General features: G+C 39.0%; 1 protein-coding gene across 2 annotated transcripts; it reads right to left on the bottom strand.

The window, feature by feature from the left end:
- Positions 1-1,922: 1,922 nt before the first annotated feature.
- On the bottom strand, positions 1,923-21,465 carry slc9a8 (solute carrier family 9 member 8). 2 transcript variants are annotated; one of them, XM_080897966.1, is made up of 16 exons: positions 21,112-21,464; positions 20,551-20,735; positions 19,326-19,406; positions 16,386-16,444; positions 11,785-11,868; positions 11,223-11,324; positions 10,898-10,932; positions 9,785-9,928; positions 6,593-6,734; positions 6,385-6,490; positions 6,169-6,285; positions 6,000-6,082; positions 5,804-5,915; positions 4,385-4,605; positions 3,510-3,659; positions 1,923-2,929 (listed from the first exon to the last, which is right to left on the bottom strand). In XM_080897966.1, exons 1-16 carry the CDS (start codon positions 21,348-21,350, stop codon positions 2,816-2,818), a joined length of 1,974 nt encoding a protein of 657 aa, XP_080754092.1. In that variant the 5' UTR covers positions 21,351-21,464; the 3' UTR covers positions 1,923-2,815. The 2 variants fall into 2 exon arrangements, with proteins under 2 accessions (XP_080754092.1, XP_080754091.1); XM_080897965.1 differs by having other exon boundaries at positions 6,169-6,490; positions 21,112-21,465.
- Between the last annotated feature and the right edge of the window lie 802 nt (positions 21,466-22,267).

Below are 22,267 nucleotides of genomic sequence, written 5' to 3'. Positions count from 1 at the left end.
CTTTGCCGGCAGGCGATGTTGTACCGGGGGAGTCTGCCTGGCGACTTCTCTTCGATGACGGCGTCTCGATTTTGGCCGGGGAAGATGCACTCTGGGCCTTATGCATTACTAAATCTTGAAAACAGCGGTCGATGTAATCTTGGAGAGCGTCTAAACTCTCCCCGTTGTCCTCCAGGGTGTTAGAGATGATAAAATAGATGTTGTTAGTTATATGACAATTGATTAGTATATTTGGTAATACTGAAGCTTGGAAAACCTTTGTTAAACTCTATGCTACCATTTGCTTTTTCTCCGCCAAAATCTCCGGCGTCTGACGTCACCTACAACATCACTTCCGTCACTTACCTCTCAAGTTGTATTTTTGAGGAATAATTTTATTATTGAACAACAACCATATGTTCTCAATGAACCCAAAAAACTCATTAATATCAAAGCTGAATGTTTTTGGAAGTAGTTTTTAGTATTAGCTATTTTAGGGGGATATCTGTGTGTGCAGGTGACTATTACTGTGCATAATTATTAGGCAACTTAACAAAAAACTAATATATACCCATTTCAATTATTTATTTTTACCAGTGAAACCAATATAACATCTCCACATTCACAAATATACATTTCTGACATTCAAAAACAAAACAAAAACAAATCAGCGACCAATATAGCCACCTTTCTTTGCAAGGACACTCAAAAGCCTGCCATCCATGGACTCTGTCAGTGTTTTGATCTGTTCACCATCAACATTGCGTGCAGCAGCAACCACAGCCTCCCAGACACTGTTCAGAGAGGTGTACTGTTTTCCCTCCTTGTAAATCTCACATTTGATGATGGACCACAGGTTCTCAATGGGGTTCAGATCAGGTGAACAAGGTGGCCATGTCATTAGTTTTTCTTCTTTTATACCCTTTCTTGCCAGCCACGCTGTGGAGTACTTGGACGCGTGTGATGGAGCATTGTCCTGCATGAAGATCATGTTTTTCTTGAAGGATGCAGACTTCTTCCTGTACCACAGCTTGAAGAAGGTGTCTGGCCCATCAAGACTCACTCTCATTTCATCAGTCCATAAAACCTTAGAAAAACCAGTCTTGAGATATTTCTTGGCCCAGTCTTGATGTTTCAGCTTGTGTGTCTTGTTCAGTGGTGGTCGTCTTTCAGCCTTTCTTACCTTGGCCATGTCTCTGAGTATTGCACACCTTGTGCTTTTGGGCACTCCAGTGATGTTGCAGCTCTGAAATATGGCCAAACTGGTGGCAAGTGGCATCTTGGCGGCTGCACGCTTGACTTTTCTCAGTTCATGGGCAGTTAGTTTGTGCCTTGGTTTTTCCACACGCTTCTTGCGACCCTGTTAATATTTTGAATGAAACGCTTGATTGTTCGGTGATCATGCTTCAGAAGCTTTGCAATTTTGAGACTGCTGCATCCCTCTGCAAGATATCTCACTATTTTTGACTTTTCTGAGCCTGTCAAGTCCTTCTTTTGACCCATTTTGCCAAAGGAAAGGACGTTGCCTAATAATTATGCACACCTGATATAGGGTGTTGATGTCATTAGACCACACCCCTTCTCATTACAGAGATGCACATCACCTAATATGCTTAATTGGTAGTAGGCTTTCGAGCCTATACAGCTTGGAGTAAGACAACATGCATGAAGAGGATGATGTGGACAAAATACTCATTTGCCTAATAATTCTGCACTCCCTGTAGGTCGCCTAACTCCAGTACTAATGCATTCAATTATTAACGGAATGTATTTTTTATATTATGTTATATTATATGTATGTGTGTACATATGTGTACATATATATGTGTATATATATGAGAGAGATATTTATTTATTTTTATATTCTTGTGGTACTCACAGAGCTTGTATAGAAGCCATTATCCATAAACGGCACATAAATATTCTTCAAATAAATACAAAAAAAAAAAGACATTGCCATCTGACATTCATTGGTGCCCGGGATCAAAGGAAATACTTTGTGAACAAGGTCCACTTTTAGACAGTGTAGAGACAGAAATCTTACCCACAAATCAGCATAAACACATGGAAGTTAATTGTTTTTAGAGCTAAAGTATACATAGAAATGAAAGCAATTTCCCATTTTTCAGAGCAATAGTCTAGAATTTAGCATTTAACTATTAGTTTTATCCCACCTGCTAAACTAGTTTTAACTCTCTCCTGCATTTCTTTTGTTGCCCGGTACTTGGTCCTTTTTAAAAATCTTTATTACATATGTATCAATATATATGCTTAAAATTTACTCAGAATAATTAATTAACAAAAATGTGGAGACTTGGAGAGAATTAAATCCAGTTGAATAGCTATTCAAACCTCTGGCAGTATATAAACATTGGCGCCATTGTTTTGTATCTTCCCCCTCACAATCTTTAAAACTTCCATTGTACTTTTAACTAAGCAAGGGACAAATAGAAATGATAAGGTGCTTTAGAACTGAACATTTTCATCACAGTATCACTTGAGTTTTCCCTTGGATTGAAAGATTCATTCAAAAAAAGAAAGAAAAACACGAGAAAAGTTTCTGAGAATCAGCAAAACTCTCTTCCTGCTGTTCAACATGTCAATGGTGCATACAATCAGATATCCTGCCAATTTCTTTACAAAGTAACAACATGTTTTTTCTCATTCAGTTTTACAGTGTTAAATGTGAGTTTTACTCGGACTGTGACTTGACACATTCCACACATTCCTGTGGAGGAAATGAAAAGTATGCTCATTTTCACAGAGGGACACACAAACCACAGCCCACACAATGTCCATAAATTGGCTTACAAAAAAAAACAAACAGTGAAAGTGATCAGAGAAGTTCGGCTTCTTCTTCGTCGTCCTCAGAGCCCGACGGTCCTTGTCGAACTTCTTCGTACCACTTGTTGGTCAGAGTCTTCATTTGGATCCGGCCATGTAACAGGTCCTGTTAAAACACATCAGACACACAAAAATTTGGCAATATGTTAGAACGAACATGCACATACAGAAATAATCACACAAAGATGCAGAGAACTGGACAAAACAAAAGATCTGGAAGTCTTAAAGCAAAAACATTTAGACACTTGTTCACCACAAGTAGTTGTCAGAATTGCTCAGACATATTTCTCAAATATTTCTATTAGATTATTGTTTCTGTGTCTAAACATGACAGTTTCATTTTGATACAAGAAACAAAGCCCTACATAACATGACACCCCCCCCCCCCCCCCCCCCCCCCCCCAGAAAACTATAAATATAAATATAGGAATAAACCCTTGGGCAGAAATGTTCATGCAGGCATCTTTACACATTTCCTGACGACACAGATTCTCATCCAAATCAAAACGCCCCTCGCAATGAATAAATACATCATGATAATGTGAGATATATATTAATTGTGGATAAATCCCAATGACTGAGGACAAAGCATGACAACTGGAAAATAACAAAGTATTAACAAAGGATTGTGATCGTTTTTTTAAGCTTTATGTGCCACACAAAAGACTTCCCCCCGATTCGCTTACCTCCTGTGTAAGCCTGCGAGTGAAGAAGGGGTTAAGGTACTTAGCATCCAGCCACATGAAGCCCTTTAGGTCTTGCCTCTGATAGATTTGAGCCTCATACTCCTCCTCTGTCAGTTCTGATAGATGCTGCTCTGACTCAATGGTATTACCCTGTAGAGAAAGATGAGCACAGAGGCTGAAGTCATATAAACATATAAAGCAATTAAATTAGAGGGGGCAACAACACAAGGAGGAGAAAAAGATGAACGCAGGAAAAAGTTCAAATGGCAGAAAAGCGGTGAGACTGGTGAGTCAAGATCACACACAGAAGGAACAAAGACGAGAGGGAAAGAGCAAAGGGACCAAAGAGTGAATTACATCAAAGAGGGCTGGAGACCCGTAAGGAAAAATGGGGATTTGATAGATCTCGCAGCTAGCACCTCAGGGGGTAACACTTAGCTTTGGAAGACATCAAACATGCAAATACTATACATGCAAGTCATGAAAACACACCACCATTAGCTTCAAATGACCTCAATAATAGGATCTACTTCAAAAGAATGACCCATTATATTGAGCTAGAGCTAATACAGTTAACTGAAATATTAAACACAAGAGCTTGATTTGGGAAAAAAAATTTATTAGTGCCACTGGCTAAGGTCTATTTGTGCCTGTCAGAGGTTTGGTGTTTTCAAGTGTGAATCTCTATGATAGCAGTCCATTCCCCCTCACTGATTCAGTGTCCTTCACAATCAACCCTTTGATGTTTTTTCCCTCTGAAGTGCGCAGAAAGAGCCCGATGGCAGATGAGAGGATGGCGCAGCTAGTACCAATACAGACAACAAACTCTCTGTGTGCCCCCCGTGTGCTAGAACCCTGGGTGCTTCAATCATTACCATCTTTTGTGTCTTGCTGAGATTGACGTCCTTCTTGTTTTTACGCCGTGACTGGCTATCCTCAATGTCCATGATGCGGATGAGTGGCATGGTGCCACCCCCGAGGAAAAGAATGGTAAAGAGCACGATGATGATGGTGGTGGTGCCGATTAGCTGACGCTTCTCAATGGGTTCCAAACCCAAATGAAGGCTCAAGGCATAGGGAATAGCACCTCGCAAACCTAGCAAAGAAGGGGGGAAAAAAAGCAGAATGAATGGAAAAAGAAAACATTTAGCATAATGGCTTTCACAAGAAATGGTTATCATATAAAGCTCGATGTGTTTTGACTTTTTCCACATTTTAGTTTTAATGCACAAGATATACAACAGGAGCACGTCTCTGTTTAGTTAAATGATGTTTATTGTGTTCAAAAACAGTAGGACAATGGTTGTCTGCTATATCAAAAACTAGAAGTTTAGACTTACTAAACAGGCACCACAGTGTGAAGTCTTTGCTAAAAAAGTTTACTGCTTCAGTGCTTCATACCACCTTTATTTTCAATGACAGACTCAGACCTCCTCAGCACGATAGATAGCATCATAGCAGAAATTTCTGGAGAGATTTTCTGACTGACTATCTTTAGAGACGTTTTTTCAGATGCTCTTTGCTGTAGTGGTGTGTTCCTCTAACTCTCTCTTTCAACTACCCCGACTGCATTCCACAACACTCAGCCTGCTTGTTCTGGTCAGTTTTCAATTCTTCAGAAACTCTTTGCAAAATTATCACGATAAAATATTTTGCTGCTAAAGAGTCTTGAGACTGGAAGTCATCTTGTTAAGCAGTACTTTGTTACTCCTACAGGCACTTTTGATGCAGTCGACAAATCTTATTGTCCGACCTCACAGAAATCACAGGTTTATTCACTTCTGTTGCGAGTTAAAAAATAAAGTCGAAGCAAAATATTCATTTGATCTCTAAATAACTACACAGAAGTCAGTGACTATATTAATCTTTGAATACAGAAAATGCTGCTTCAGTGATGCTTTTCTTTTTTCACTAGCTGTCGCATTCACAAGAATTTCAGAAAATTTGACCTCTGACCTTGACGATGCATCTCACATGCAGCATGTAGCAGCGTTCTGGGACACTAAGTTTTACCCAGCCAAAAAACATCGATTATGAATTCATTTTTATATTATAAAGCAGAGAAAAAGAAATCAGACATTCTTTTGATAAGGATAAGCTAAAATCAGTCCATGTTCTATCAAAAATGTGATAAACGCAACCGATTTTCCACAACAGCTGCAGAATAACACAAACTCTACTTTCATTTGCAGCCGGAGATGTGCGCACTGTGTTAGTGTAATGAGTGTGGTTTAGACACCAATAAAAAGATGACGCCCTGTAATTAACGAAACACATTAGTCATGTCATCTCACCACTAAACCACATGATGAACATCATCTTAGGTGTGATCTTGTGGTCCCTGCAGAAGTTCAGCAAAAATGACAGAGGGAAGATGTTCACAGCACGGCCAAGAAGAACCAGGACCTACAGAGAGAGAACAGCTGTCATTCCTGATTACCGTGGGAATAAGCAGACAGATTAAAATGACATCAATAAAAGACAACTTACTATGCACCAGATTACAAATGACATTTCAAATTTATGAGGGAAGCTGAAGATGGAGAGGCCGAGGAACGCAAACACACACGTCTCTGGAGAAAGAAGTTAAGAAAGCAGTGAAAACTTCTGATAATGACAGCCAGCGGTGAACTGGGATGCTAAGCGAGAATCTACTGACCACACATAAAGGCCACAGTGCGCAGTGTCTGCTGCATAAGGATCTGGGTGACAGGAGATAGGTTGTGATGGGTGTAGTGAGACATCACAATTCCCGCAAACAGGATAGACATTATTCCTGTAGGTGGAAACAGATGGGAGATGGAGGTCAGAGGAAAAGTCAAACATACAAAACTATTCATGTATTCATTATGTGCATGTGATTGTATTGACCCACCAGACAATTTGATTCCCTCTGCCAGTCCATAGGGAAGATAGGCAAAGATGATCATCATCCCAAACTCCAGCGATGGCGTGTTCCTCAGGTCAAAGTGTTTCAGAAACTGATTCAGTAAGTTAGGGAATTGAAATAAGGCCAGACCAGAAAATACAATTCTCACACATATAAAGTACAAACACATGCAAGGAGAATGGCGGCTGGATACAAGAGCTGAGATGAGTCCAGTGAGGGTTCCCAGTGCAGCAGAACCGAAAAACATGTTAAGGAAATAACCCAGAGCTTGTAGAAAAGTCTCCCAGCCTGTTACCGTGGAGTTGTCTGAGCGGGAAAAGAAACCCTCCGCTGTGCTGAAAAACAAAAAAGGGAGGAAAGTAACAAATTAAATCTCAGTGGCACTGTGATGCATTTAGTCCCGTAATATCTTCAGTTGACACTAGAGGGCAGAAACACTCCACCAAAATTAGGAGCTGGAGAGAGCAGGCATACTGCAACTATCCTGTTGGTTCAACTGAGATATTTGTACCATACATTTCAACTTGTTTCTTTATTTTCATCACAATAAGAAACAAACTGTAAGACAAAAGTTCCCAAACATTTACTGTGATCTGTGATTACCAGAAACACCAAAATCTCTTATAGCGTGACAAATGATTATCTTGGTGCTGGCACCAAAAATGTTGCATGTTGTGTATTTCATAAATATTAGTTTAGCTGGATTCACAGTTTACATCCTATTTATAATCACAATGTTTATTAACAGCCTTCCAAGGTAAAGCATTAGCTTCTGCGTGGCGTTTGGAAATGGCTGGGCCAAACTACATGATTGCTTTCTAAGAAAACCACTTTGTTGGGTGCTAACAATAAGCACACTGCCAGGGCTGCTCAGTCAGCCTATTTATTATTTATGCACTCATTTAGACCTCAGAGACACCCGGATACTTAAGATCACTTTGCACATTTATCCTGTAGTGAGTAGGAGAGATAAGGAGCAATAAAGGGAGTGCAGATACTGAAGCTAGTGTGTGAACAGGAGACCCGAACACTGTTTCTGTCAAACTTGTCTGTCAAGTTTCTGTCGCCTGTCTGAGGTAGTCAGTAAGCAGATAATAACAGTAGAAACTAGATAAACATTCTGAGTAGCAGATATTCTGAAGAAAATCTAAAGGTGTGCCAAGACAAACTTCAGTGATAAGTTCAGACATTGACCACTTTCAGCCTTCCAGCCACTGGGTTTCATCCTTTTCCCGATTTTGATGGCAGCCTGCTCACATCCAGTAATTTAATGTCTATAAAATCAAAATATATTGCTATTTCTATCCTCTTCAGTCTTACCCATGAAAGCAAAATGAGTCATCTGCAAAAACTAGGTCAAGTTCAAAGGTTGGAAAATGCCTGACATCAAAATTTTAAGCCACCGGTGTGTTACTGTTGGTGTGTTTAAGAGGTCTACTGCACTCAACCAAATAATTAAGCCTTGAGGACAATATAAGTCAGCACAAGAGCACATGAGTATATGTTTTAATATGAAAAATATCCCTCTCTCTCTCTCTCCTTGCTTTCTCCTCATGTAACCTGGTCGAGGCAGGTGGCTGTCCTATCTGAGCTTGGTTCAAGAATGTTCTTCTTGTTAGAATAGTTTTTTTTCTCCTCACTATTGCAAACATCAGTATTTAGTATAACGTGAGACAGCAGGCTATACAAATACATATGCCCCGAGATCCTGAGTTGAGTGCTGTTATGAATGAAGCGCTATATAAAGAAAACTGAACTGAAATTTAATTAAAAAAAATACTGAAAATGTAGGCATTTTATACATATACATCAGTAGATCTTTATTGTGTTACTTAATGATGTATTTTTCACAGAGTTGTATAGATTGTATATAGATTGTAACTCTTGTGGTTGGCAGATCATGCTATTGTTTCCTGTTTTGTTCAAAGTGCAATACACCACCCAATTTAGAAAAATGACAACTTGCTCATACAGCCTCTTACAGGATGTAAGAGCAAGTTGTTTGAAATATGCTTGTGAAGATTTTCGCAGTAATAACTGCATTATTACCTAATCCACCACCCATTCTCTCTCAAGACCCAATGTGAGAGAGGAGCTAAAGCCTCTATCACAGTGGCCATAGGATGAGAGGCAGGGTACACCTTGGCCAGGTTGCCAGTGTGTCCGAACATAAACAATGGCTAATGTTTATGTTTATTCTGTTAACTTCATGGTCTTCTTGTAAATGAAATGCCACCGTTTACTTTAAATGATCGCATTTCCTTCTCTTCTTTCGTGAACTCAATGGCCTTTGTTTCAAAATGGGAAAAAATGTTAAGCTTATTTTATGCACCAACAATATGATTGAATAAAATTAAACTGATCAGGAGAGCTGCAGTTCAGTAAGTGCTGTAATGGGCTAATATGATTTCAGCTAAAAGCAGGTACTGCTATTCTGATCCCACTTTATAGCTAGTATTTGTTTGCATTTTGTCTAACTGGTACCTGTAAAAGCAATTTGAATGAACTAATAGCAGTCCGTGCTTGTAACAAATGTTGAATTACTTTGAAAGAAAGTAATCTTAGAAGTGTAGTACTTGTGATGTTTTGAAACATGTAATTTTTTGCTGATTTCTATGAGCATTTGGGGATCTTTATTTGTTGTTATATGACTGCCACAGTAAATGTCTATTACAGACCACAAAATGCCACAAGAAATATCTTATCCCCCATGTGTCTAGTTTAATGGACCTTAATGAGGTGATCACAGTCAAGCAAGTTGGGCATACTAATATGTTTTCATTTGAAACAATTTTTACTATAATTAAACATGGGATCCAGTCAAGTGTTTTAAGAATTGAAACATTGAGACTTTTGGAAATCCTGCTGACCCATATTAGCTAGAAATTGTTTTAGTCTGAACAAACAGAAAAAGAGAGTTTTAGAAGCATCCATGTTCACTATTCGTCATACCTTGATTTGTGAAGCCCCTGTCACATAGAACTTTTCCAGTAGAAACACATTAAATCAGCCCTCTACTAACAGTGGTTAATTCAGCATGGATAAAGAATTACAGGGACTGCTGAACTTATCAATGCCAGCAGCAGCTATTGCTTTATCATGCTAGTAGTGCCTACATGCCAAGGTTATTAAATAAACCTCATCTGTACAGTGATCAATGTAAAAAGCTGTTTTAATATGAAAACAGAAGTTTGGATTTGGCCTCAGTTGCTGTTAGATTTTAAGACGCTATGTTGTGTTGTACATCTAACCCTTGTATAACATCTGCAGAGTGCAGACTCTATGCATGCTGTCCTTAGGCCTACTTTTTGATAAAGACTGGGAAAATGTAAATGTGCCAGTGTGTGCAATGGAGAATATTCAAGTCATGAAGGAGTGTCCTTACTTGGTGAGGACAATGGAGACAGCATCGTTGAGAATGCTTTCACCAAACACCAGCATATTAAGGACTGGGTCCACGTTGAGTGCATTGAATATGGCAATGGTAGCTACAGGGTCCACGGCTGAGATCAGTGAGCCAAAGGCAAAGCTACAGCAAAGTAGAAGGGAATGAGAACGATTTACTTCATTCATAAAAGAAATTAAGACACAAACACATGTGGGCAGTAAAAGAGGAAAAACATTTCCAAAATAAATAAGAGGAAGCAGGAGACAAGAAATATGATTTTTACTTTCTCTGACTTTAAAGGAGTCCGAATGCATACAAAGTAGCACACTTTAGTACTAGGAAAATAAAACATTAAAAGATTATCAAAAGTTTCCTGGGAAAAAAAACTGACAAAAAAACCAACTAAACAAAAAACCGCAGAAACAGGTGTAAAAATGGAGCAATTACTCAAGAAGTCAAGAGGCTGTATTGGGACGTTCCATCAGAAAATCTATTGAGCTATGTACCCTACATTCTAAAAAATCCCCCAAATGTAAACTCCTTTAAGTTATTTCTGAGTTATTTTCTTTGTTTCATTCAAAAACAAATAAAATACGTAGGCTAAAGTACTGCCGGAATGTGCTAGTTGCTAGAAAAAACACATGGGTGTGGAGTAACATGCTGTGTTTGTACTGGATATGTCTCTGGTAGGTGGATTATCCTGTTACTTTGAACTCCTAAAAGACAAACCCTTCAGATGTAGAGGGCACAGTTCAAACTAAGTAGGAAGAGGGTGTTATTAAGAATAGAGGGGGAAAAAAAGAATAAGATAAGATAATCTTTATTAGTCCCTCACGTGGGAAATTTGTTAATTTTCCCACGTGAGTAAGTTACACTAGTGAGTAAGTTTTGACCTTTTGTGGCTCATGTAAAAATGGTAAATTCAAAGAATTCACACTAGCAGAAAATGATCTCAGCTCAGTATGTGATTTCATCAGTGAAATACATGTTTAGTCCAAGACTAGGCTTAACACCTGTCAGCAAAACTGAGCCAAGTTTTATCTGACACAGAAAAATTCCATCACAATGAAGTAAGAAAGCTCACAGTAAATGCTTAGAAAAAAATCTCACCTATCAGTCATGGTCATCTTATAGATAACATCAGCCTGTGAGGAGGGTTATCAAAAAAAACAAAAAAACAAAACCCCAGATTGTTAAGCTGCAAGAAAACATCTGATTACGTCGATATCAGTGCTACAGATTTGTACAATAAGAAAGTGATAATGGTGATGCAGCAATAATTTATTTTTGAGCATATCCCATTAAACATTTCCTGTACTAACAAAACCTTGACAGAACATTGAAAATATTATATCATGAGGTCACATACTCTTTAACTGAATGAGGGCTGTGTGCCACGGGCCTGTGTTGATTACTAGATTAATAGAAACATCACCTGGCCAAGGAAATAGATGCCTCCTCCAACTATGAAGGCAGAGATAGCTGTGCCGATCACAGCAAAGAGGGTAATGGAACCAATGTTCTGGAAGAAGTTACCCTGAAGACACAAGAACATGCAGGTTAAGTATTAGATACTGCCAGCAAAAAAAATTATAGCATAATTTCACAGAGAGTTGTAAAAAACTAAAAAGACTGTGACCTTTTAGTTGTTTGGAAAAAATGAAGCCAGTTAATAATGTAAAAAATAAATAAAATATTGATAAAATAAAAACAAAGGGAGCAAAAACTCAATTATCAAAACAGAAAACACAAACAGGTGACCTGCTTAAGCCTCTTGCTGCTTTTGAATGATTTGTAGGTACTGCATTTGTAAATGTAACACACATACTAAAAGGCTCCAGCTTATTGCTGGGTTGCTCAGACTTTTGGTCTCATGAATCTTATTCCGTCACGCCTAAAGGTCAGTTTTGTCCTTTATAAATATATGTGGTGGTTTGTACTGTTCTAAGAACACGAGGGTGCTGGTTGTGTAAATCCAGCCTCATACACACACGTACCTTATGTAAAGAGTATCCAGATTCAAAGATGATGGGTGGCAAAAGCAAAAGGAAGAACATGTTGGGTCTGAACATTTCCTCCTCCTTTTAGGAAAATAAAAAACAAAACATTTTATTGGTAAATAAACTGCAGCAGAGAGGCGACAAAATGCTGCCTTTAACCTTGGATTAGAGCTGCAAACTGGTCAATAGTAACAAACTGATGAGGTACAAGTACAATTGCAAGTGTCATTACTGTAAAGTGAGACATGTGCAAGCATTGAGTCATAGTTTCAAATTTAAAGAAAACATTTGAAAACGTTAAAGGGAAATGTAACTGTGCTAGTCAAAGAAAAACAGCACTTAAATAATTTGGACTGTTACACATTTGACATTGTTAATCTAAACAGGAATTCTTAGCAATACTGTTAACGCAAAAAGTATGTACATGCCAGTAAATGATAAAACACTAACTTGTGGTTACACATTCAACAAACACTCCACATTATTCATCGGACACATGAAAGCCGGTACAGTGACCATCAGCTGACCTAATGAGTCATGGGGGAGGAGAAACGGTGAGGGCGAGGGGGACTGCCTGAGCTGTTATAGTTACAGCTCTTTATCTGACAAAACAAATTTGGATGTCGACTCCTCAACAATGAGCACACACACACACACACACACACACACACACACACACACACACACACACACACACACACACACACACACACACCCAACAGGTATTTGTCTAAGGACCGCCTGCCCTGCCTTCCTATTAGGCAACTCACCATTCTATAGAAGCTTTTAAACATGCTCACTTCAACATGCTGTAAACAGGCTGTGAGCTCATCGTTCATATAAACAAGAACACACACACACACACACACACACACACAGGGACCTTGGCTCTCTGATTATTTCAGCAAAATAATGCAATCTTTGTTGCTTCTCAGCTAACTGGGCCAGCCTCCAAGATCAGGCACAGGCATCATGTGCCCATGCCTTACGCTCTAGCTGCCAATGTGTCTGTGCATCATGCACCGTGTGTTCTTGTGTTAGCCAAAGTGTGTTTGGACGGGTGTGTCAACACACAGTATGCATTAATAAATGTTCATGCACAAGTTATATTTCTGAGCGGTTGACACGGCGGTTGCTTCTGTTAGAAAGTTTGAAAAAGGCAGAGCCATATTTACAGCACTCAGTCAACAATCTCCCTCTTTGTATTATGAAAGCCTGTCATGACGGCTGGTTGAACCTGAATTTCAATCCCAACAACCCCATTAGCAGATGGACGTTTAGACAGTTATTTCCACACTTGATGTGGCTTTCCTGGAAAGTATTGCAACAGGCCGGCAACACCTGAGTGCGTAACTTTTTTCTCACATACACAATCCCATTCCACAATCCTCCAATTTACCATTTGAGACACTATTTTTATAGAATTTGCTATCAAACACGATAAGTAGTTTATTAACTACTTATTTTTATTAAGTAGTTAATAAAAAGGTTTAAGAACTTTTCAATTAAAATATGCCAGCATATTTTAATTGAAAATATGCTGGCATAACTTCTTGCATAATCTTCTGCTTTTAGGTATTTGTTTTTTCCCTTTCTAAGTAATTATTTAGAATTAAAAGAGTATAACTGGAGTGATATAAGATGAGACAGAACCACAAAAAAAGAAACCAAACGTGTGGGTGCAGGAGCAGTCATTTTAGTTCAGACGGTAAATTTCTCAATATCAACAAAACCATGGCTACAAGCACAGAGGGTCAAGCACTGAGGACAGCCTGCGGAGGATGTACTGTATGCTTATGCTAAAAGGCTATGCCCTTGCTTACTTTGTTTTTCCAAAACATTCAAATTTCAGGAAAAGTAGACCAACTCTTGCTTCCAGGTTACCAGTTTCTCTCGACATTTAGGTCAAGCAGAAGTCTTCAGGCCAGGTGCTCAGGAATGAATATTAACACCAGAGACACATGAAAGTATGCCATGCGTGCACTGCGACCTGACGTCTACCACTGTACTCCCAAGGCACCAATGCACGTGTTCCTTTAATGCTAATAAAAATGCCAACTGGGAGGACTGAACAAGTACACATTGGTTTTTCTCTACACATACCTCAAAGGATTCTCATTACTTTGCAGGTAAGAGACTGGTTAAAAGTGGAGTGCAATAAATAATATTTATCAATGAATAAAACAATTAAATAAATTGTTAAATAAAACAGTCTAAAGGAGAAAGAATTGTTCTTTAGAATTTTGGGACAAACAAATGTTGTTGGGCGTTACATTTACACTGACTGACAAAGCACTAGACTTTAGGCAAGATAGCACTGCAATCTCCTCCTGAAACTGGAGAAAGTTATGGACTGATGAGGAGTAATGAGATTTCAGAAGCTGAAAGGAAAGATGAAATGGATAAAACCAGAAAGCTGACGATGGGTATACTCGGGAGAAGAGCTGATACAGAGCTTGAACTAAATGAGAAAAGATGAATGCCAAAGATGAAGAGAACACAGTTAAAAGAGAGTTGAGAGATAACAAAAAATATGAGTGCAGATGTTGAAGAGACCTTCATTTATAGTACAGGGTCCCTGGAGGCTTGATTTTGACAACCGGTGAAATCACCACATAAAAAAAAGCACAAAAAAGCCCCTAAAACCACAATTAAAACTTCTCTCATTCTGTCGCTCTCTCTCTCCGTGGCGTGGGAGACATCTAATAAAATATGTGCAGCCCTTTGGGGCTAAAACACACCACTGCTGCCACTGAAGCAAAGTGACAAGCCCAGATAGGACAATACAGAAAAGCTTAAACAGAGAGAGAGGTCTTGTTTGGAGTACAAATATTCTTGTTTATCTCTCTCTGTTTTGGCGATGAGACAAATTTCTACGATTGTAATACTTAATACCAGCATGCTACTTCCACAATCTGTGTCAGAAAACATGGGAGAGATGGGGGGGATGAAGGTAAGTATAAGGAAAAAACAGAGAGGCCTTCCCTGCATGTGCTAGAAAAAAGCACACAGGAAAAGGCTCTCTTTGTATGGTGGGTTGTAGTGAGTGCACTGAAGATAGAAAGCTCAGTTGTCAAAAGCAAAGACAGCAGATCGGTGGTAAAAAGGAAAGAGCAAATCCAGCAATAACAGGATGCTGCTGCCTGAGGGAGTTGTACACCCTTCAGGCAGGGTATAGGGCAGTCCTCCAGGCTGGCGAGATTAACCAAGTGGGCCAGCTGTAGAAATGCTCTAGTTGGATGAGGTGGCGCCAGCCTTACAGGCAGCTACCAAAAGACATTGATCAGGGAGAACAGATCCCTTTAATTAATTATAAAAATAAAGCACAAACCTACAAACAAATGTACAGTTTCAAAACAGCTGCAATTAAAAGTAAACAATAAAAAAAAAAAATGCTTACAGAAGCCCAGTTCTGCCACTGGCAATCTTACTTCAAACTGGTTTCATCGTGCTTCACGGAAGCTTTTTAAAAAACAAATAGGTCAGACATAATTCATTTGCATTGTGTCCTAGGTCTTTTCAGGTCTCAAATGGGCTATAAACCACTTAGCATATCCATGCTCCAGCAAAGAAGCAGCTGCAAGCCATAGTGTAATTCATATTACTTTACTACTATTGAAGTCACTGCTGCCTAGACATAGACAGGAGAGCAGGCTTGTTTGCTACAACTTAAACACAAATACAGACATAGCAGTCTAGAGATTTACAGGACTGGGGCAATGTGTGGAAAGGGGCTCCAGGGGCTCTGGTTACTAATGTAGATGACTCAGCAATACCCTGGGGGCTCCAAGCTTAAAAGACAATGGGACCCTGTGTGCAAGAAACATTGGCATAACCTGTCCTCTTTTCCTGCCTCCCTTTCACTCTGCATATCCTTCCCTGTGCCTCTCCTGTTCACTTGTTTTCTAACTCACTGGCAGAGAACAGGGAATGTTAATTAAAGGGTCCGAGAACTGCGGGGGGGAAAAGGCTTGTGGGGGGGGGCATACCAAGCACAAAAATGGTGCATGTCACAGGTCGATAACAAAGTTTGCATGATATGAATGATGACATTTGTGACAACAGGAACCAGGAAATTAATGAATGAGAGAAGAAAGAAATACGACGCAAAGATGAAAAATGAAAGCAGATGTTTTGGGCAGGTGTGGGAAGGGATTTTCTATGGAATTTGTTGCATTACAAGTTACAAGACTGTGCATTACATAGGAATGCAACTGCACTAAATATGATCAATCACTGTATCTATCCAAAGTATAAAATGGGCAAAGGTTTTAGAGAATACTTTTGTATATTTTTTGTGCGTTTGTGGGAATGTAATTATTTTACTCCACTCTAAGAAAATCAAGCAAAACTAAGAACCACACATTTTGAATCTGAGAGCAGTGAGTGCAGCGTGGAGATAAGAAAGGTTGCTATGGGTTAAGCTGTGGACATGCACTGCATATGTGTATTTGTTTGTGTGCTTGCAGTGTAGACAAATGTGATTATTTTACCTAATGCTAAAGTAATCAAAACCAAAAAAAGCTACATTTTAAATTTGGACCAAGTGCAGTGCTGACAGAAGAAAAAAAACATGTTGAAACCCAGTAAAACTATACCTTCCAGTTGGCCAGTTCCTGGAACTCAATGATCTTAATGAAGCCTCCCATTAGAATCCCTGGAAAGAGTAAGGAAATACCAGTGTTTGAAAAAAAAAAAGTTTACTACTTAATTTCATGAAAATCACGCAACACATGCTATTTTAGTGGTTTACAGTAAATACCTCATAAATGTCATCATAGTTCAATTATAACTTGTTTAAAAGAGCTTTGGTTATACTTTTGTCTTTGAGAACATCCTGCTGGGGCTTCAGTTCTCTTTCTACACAACCCAGCAGAACATTAATTAAAAGGGTGATGAAACACAAAGCTTTGTAAAGAGTCGAGAAAAGGAGATAGATAAGATGAAGACAGAAATTAAACACGAGCCTCAAAGCTGTGTGTAAGTTCTAGATATATTGGCAGATGGAGAGTGATAGTGCAGAGGAAGACATACAAAGAATAGATGGGGAAAAAGGAAGTGATGAGGAAGGAAAAGCAGCCTTTTCTGATTTGTAAGCAGTGTGTTATCTCTCTTCAGCAGAGTCCCCTGTGACGAGGCCTGTCTTATATGCAGCAAGCAGGTCGTGCAAAAGCAAAAGGCCTTCAGGGTGAAGACAGATGGGTGTCACTGAATTATAGCGAGTGTAACTGCACAGACATGTAAAGAGGAAGCTGGTGGAGAGAATTAGAACGAGAATTAACCTAAATCGACTGCACAGAGGAAGCAAAGCTGCACCTCAGGAGAAAAATGAAATACATCTTGTTTTTTTTTTTGGTTTTTTTTTTTAAATTAAGTACTTCTTAAATATTGAATAAGGCTGCAAATGGCACCAATGAGTTAGTGTTTGCTCATCTTAAATCACACAGACAACCTAAAGAAAAATGATTTCCCTTAGGTCGTCTACCCTTTGTTTCATTTTGTTGCATAACACAGAAGAAAATTGAGTCTCTCTGTGTGTATAGAACATATGAGTAATATATGAAGTCTTGTGAAAAACGAATTACCCCCCCCCCCCCCCTTAATGCTGCCATAAGAATGAACATAAAAATGAATAGAATAGACTTTTACTGTAATTGTACATGTACAACAAAAGAGGTAATATGTCTGATTAACTGTTTATCAGCAAGTGTGTGTTACCTCTATAAAAGCTGAAGCCTGGGATGTTAACCCAAGTGCTACATCTCAGACACTACAGCCCTGAGTGAAGCGTGTTAGAAAAAGACTGAACAAATACCGCTTGCTTTTAACAGCTGCCAGGAGAAGCCACTTCTCTTTAAAAATGATTTGATCTTGTTTTGCAGCCACAGGATCTGGGTACCATGCTGTTGTGGAGTCAACTGTGAACTCCTCTGTTTACCAAAGTATTTTTGCTTTAAATATGTGGCTATCTACATGAAAGTTAAAGGTTGGCCAAAATTGGTTCATGGAAAAGGACTGAATGGCTGAAAAAAAAGAAAAAAAGAATCAAGGCGCTGCAATGGCCCAATCAAAGTTCAGATGTCAACCTGATTGCAATCCTTAACAGAGCTGTGCGTGAAGAAATTCCAGCGAAATTCAATGAGCTGAAGCAACGTTGTAAAGAAATTCCTCCACAATGCTACGAGAGACTGTTCATTTATACAAAAATCAATTACTTCCAAGTTTTTGCTGGAAAGGTTCTTCTACAAGCTACTGACTCATGTTTTTAACAAGAATGCAAAGACATCTCAACGTTTAAAACAATCCATATGCTTTGGTGCAATTCATCTACTGTCTGAAATAAGCCATTTCTGCTCTTCTGCCTTTAAGGCCACACCGATTTGAAGGAAAATTACTTCTGTTTGGCTGCTCCTCACAAACAGAAGGTTCAAACATTAGATGGCTGAGGCTGCACTGCCATGAGCTCTTAATATCCAATTGAGGATTACCCTCTTTGACATAATAAAGTTCCTTACAGAACGTTCATTGTAAAATGCTAAAATTCAGATAAGTCTGAAGGCTAAGTGTTTTATCTAAATTAGGCAGGGCAAGTTTATTTATATAGCAAAATTCAACAGCAAGGTGATTCAAAGTGTCTTACAGAGACATAACAAAACAAAAACAAATAAAAAGGATGATTTAAGATGAAAAAAAGGAGCAGTAGATAAAATCAGTAGTTAAAATATAAGTTTTGAAATTTAAGCTTAAAAATAAAACAATGCGAATTTGGTGCTTTATTCAAATGCAGCTGAGTCAGGTGAGTCTTCAAACTGGATTTAAATAAACTGAATGTTTCAGATGATCTGAGGCTTTCTGGGAGTTTGTTCTAGATATATGGAGAATAAAAGCTGAATGCAGCTTCTCCGTGTCTGGTTCTGACTCTGGGAACTGATAAAAAACCGGATCCAGATGACCTGAGGGATCTGGAAGGTTCATACTGGGTCAGGAGGTCACTGATGTACTTTGGTCCTAAACCATTCAGAGCTTTATAGACCAGCATCAGAACTTTAAAGTCTATCCTCTGACGGACAGGCAGCCAGTGTAAAGACCTCAGAGCTGGACTGATGTGGTCCACTTTTTTGGTCTTAGTGAGGACTCGAGCAGCAGAGTTCTGAATGAGCTGTAGTTGTCTGACTGATTTTTTAGGTAGACCTGTAAAGATGCTGTTACAGTAATCAAGCCTGCTAAAGATGAATGCATGGACTAGTTTTTCCAGGTCCTGTTGAGACATCATATTGTCTTAATGTGTTTTTCTAAGTTTAGGTCTGAGTCCATCACTACACCCAAATTTCTGGCCTGGTTGGTGGTTTTTAAATTAAATGGAAATATGTTGACATAATATAATTTTTTTGGTGAACCTCCATTAATGTAAACATAAATATGACAGATAACAAGAAATAAAATTCTACTTTAATTACTTGGACAAATACACTTATGATGTTAAAATTTTAGTATGATGCCAAATGCAATTACAAATATAATACATAAGCAGTACTTACCTAAGGACACAACAGCCACACTCTCTGGAAGAAAATGCAGCTTGAACTTGATGAGCAGGTGCACCAATATGATGCAAATACCTGGGGGTGAGTGTTAAGAGAAACATACATCCATGTTAATAAAATCACACCGTCTCCCAAATATTACAGTATTGTCATCTTTTCTCAAGCTGCCTTCCTTCCAGTAACCAAATGCACAGGGATGTCAATGAGAGACGAAGAGTACCATTGAGCTCCAATTAAATTTCTTAATAATTTAATTTAATTTCTTGGACACTGAATCCAGGAGAGATTTACTGATTAAACCTGAATTATTAGTCATATGGGAAATGCTGAATTAAATGGCCTGTATTTGTATAGCGCTCTACTTAGTCCCTAAGGACCCCAAAGCGCTTTACACGTTCAGTCATCCACTCATTCACACACACTGGTGACGGCAAGCTACATTGTAGCCATAGCCGCCCTGGGGCGCACTGACAGAGGCGAGGCTGCCGGACACTGGCGCCACTGGGCCCTCTGACCACCACCAGTAGGCAACGGGCGAAGTGTCTTGCCCAAGGACACAACGACCGAGACTGTACAAGCCGGGGCTCGAACCGACAATCTTCCGATTACAAGTCAAACTGCCAACTCTTGAGCCACGATCACCCCGAGGCCAAATTCATTCATGCAGCAAGGTAATGAGAGGCAACGTTACAACATATACAACTATGTGGCTTCTAAACTGCTCTCTGAGATAATTTTTCCATTTTCCTAGTTTAGTAAACATTTTTTTCCATATGTTTCTTTAAACCAATGAGATGTTTTCTTAGTTTACAACTAAAACTGCATGCTTTCGCAGTGTAAATCAGTCTAAATAGTAAGTACATGTGTCATTCATGATAGTATCTTGGTTTATAATCTGACAGCGAGATAGTGGACTAATGTGCATAATGGCTACTTTGGATGGTACTTCATGTCCTTTCAGTGTGTAACCACATCCTCTATATGCACTGGTATCATCCTAGATCCCCATCTACAAACTTGATTTAATAAAACACTAAATTGGTTCTCCATTATTATGGGTACGGGATGAATTATGCATGCTTTGTTAACCACAAGATGCAGATTTCCTGCTGTAAAACAATTTACTTCTTTTGGTCTATCCTGTTTGCTCAGACAAACAGTGATCTTGACAGACAATATGGAGTCAGACTTATTCGGTGATGGGTGAAAACACACTAACCAATAACAAGCAGGCTGAAGAATATGGTCATCCCACTGGACTGTTCTTCTTCTTGGGCCTTAACCCCTGTCTGCACTGGCAGAATGGGCTTGACTGTTGGGGGTGCCGGGGTAGTTGGCTTGACAGTAGTTGTTGTTGAGTGAAGGGTGTCATTGTAGTAGTTGTCGGTGGTGTCATTGGACTTACTGCAAGGCGACAGACAGATTAGATTCAGAGGTGACTATGTCAGTTATCTCAATATGGCTCAGTTACGTCTTGCATTTAAACAGCTGCCATTTTGATCTAGTCTAAGTTTAAGTTAGGTAGAGCTGAATGGAGCACATAAAAACATTTACCCAGTTTAAACAGATGGGATACAGATTTTGTTTTGGTGAAATTATGTTTGTCTATGTATTTTTGTACTTGTAATATTAGAAAGTATAATATTTATTTGGCATCCATACAAAAGATGATTAGGCTTGTACCGTGTACAAGCCAAACTACTGAAACTACTTCTAGCTAGGTACAATATGCCAAGTTAATCCAGAGAGAGTACTGAAATTAGTTTTTGCCGTCTCTGACCTGACCGATGACCCATCCTTCTGTAATTCGTTTGAATCGAGGTTCGAACCATGTTCTGTTTCATGGTTTTCTACTGACTGCCCTTCCTCGGCTATAATATTGTCCTGTTGGTTCACATTTCCTCCATCGTCATCTCTCTCATGCAAGGCAAGTGAGTTTTCCCTCTCTGCTCGCTCTGACGCACAAAAACTTACGAACAACAGAAAAAAGGACAAGACTTTAACAATAACGCCTCTCATCCTCAACCGACTTTTTTAAACATTAAAGCTACGTTTTGTAATTAAAAAAAGATCGTCTGTTTCATGTCGACAGCTCCATGTATCTGTTGACATTTCGACTCTACTTCCGGTTAAATCTTTTGCTGGGAGTTGTAGTTTTTTTTAGCTACCGGGCAAGGCGGTATTAACTAAGGTTAAGGGAACATTCAAAAGTTGTTGATGTGTTCGTTTTAAAAAGATAGATATAGATATTTGGTCCCGTGAATAATTCAACTTTCATGTGTACATACGAAATGTTGGCGTTTACAATTCTTGTATTTCCACTTTCCCATGAGCCATTGTAATCTAACGTCAACCGTCTTCTTGGTGCTTCGTGGGTATTGTAGTTTTATTGTGGCATGCGCTGTTTGCGAAGTACCAGATGTGTATTACATAACACTAAGACACCTTCCACCTTGTAGTCAGTCATATAAGATACCTGCGAAGATTGAGCTATCTATAAAAAGAAAAAAAAATAAATGGTTTGCTCAAATACGTAATAGAGGTCTGTGCTTTAAATGGACAGACTTTAGGGCTTCTAGGTTAAAAATAGTCTTGTATTTACATCCAAACAGTGGTCACAGTATACTCATGGAAGGAGGGAGTGGACATCCAGTATTTACATCCCCTATGATTTTTTTTTAAATCCCAATATTGCTAATAAATTATCCAACTGTCTAGCTCAAGTAGTGCTGTGAAAAGCTCTTTAACCATTACGCCATAACGGGTGCAACGTCTATCGAAGCGGGCATCTTATTCGAATTTTTTCTCGCCGGTGTTACGTCGGTAAACGTCGGACGCGTACATATTTGCTAGGCCAGAGCTGAGCTGTTGTGAACGCCCACTTCAGCTACTGCTGCTTTTTTTTTTTTTTTTTTTTTTTTTTTTTTTTGCGGAGG

Source organism: Rhamphochromis sp. 'chilingali' (genome assembly GCF_963969265.1).
Source record: "Rhamphochromis sp. 'chilingali' genome assembly, chromosome: 12".
NCBI lineage: Eukaryota > Metazoa > Chordata > Actinopteri > Cichliformes > Cichlidae > Rhamphochromis > Rhamphochromis sp. 'chilingali'.
The sequence above is the reverse complement of the archived record's forward strand: the minus strand, read 5'-3'. Positions and strand labels throughout refer to the sequence as shown.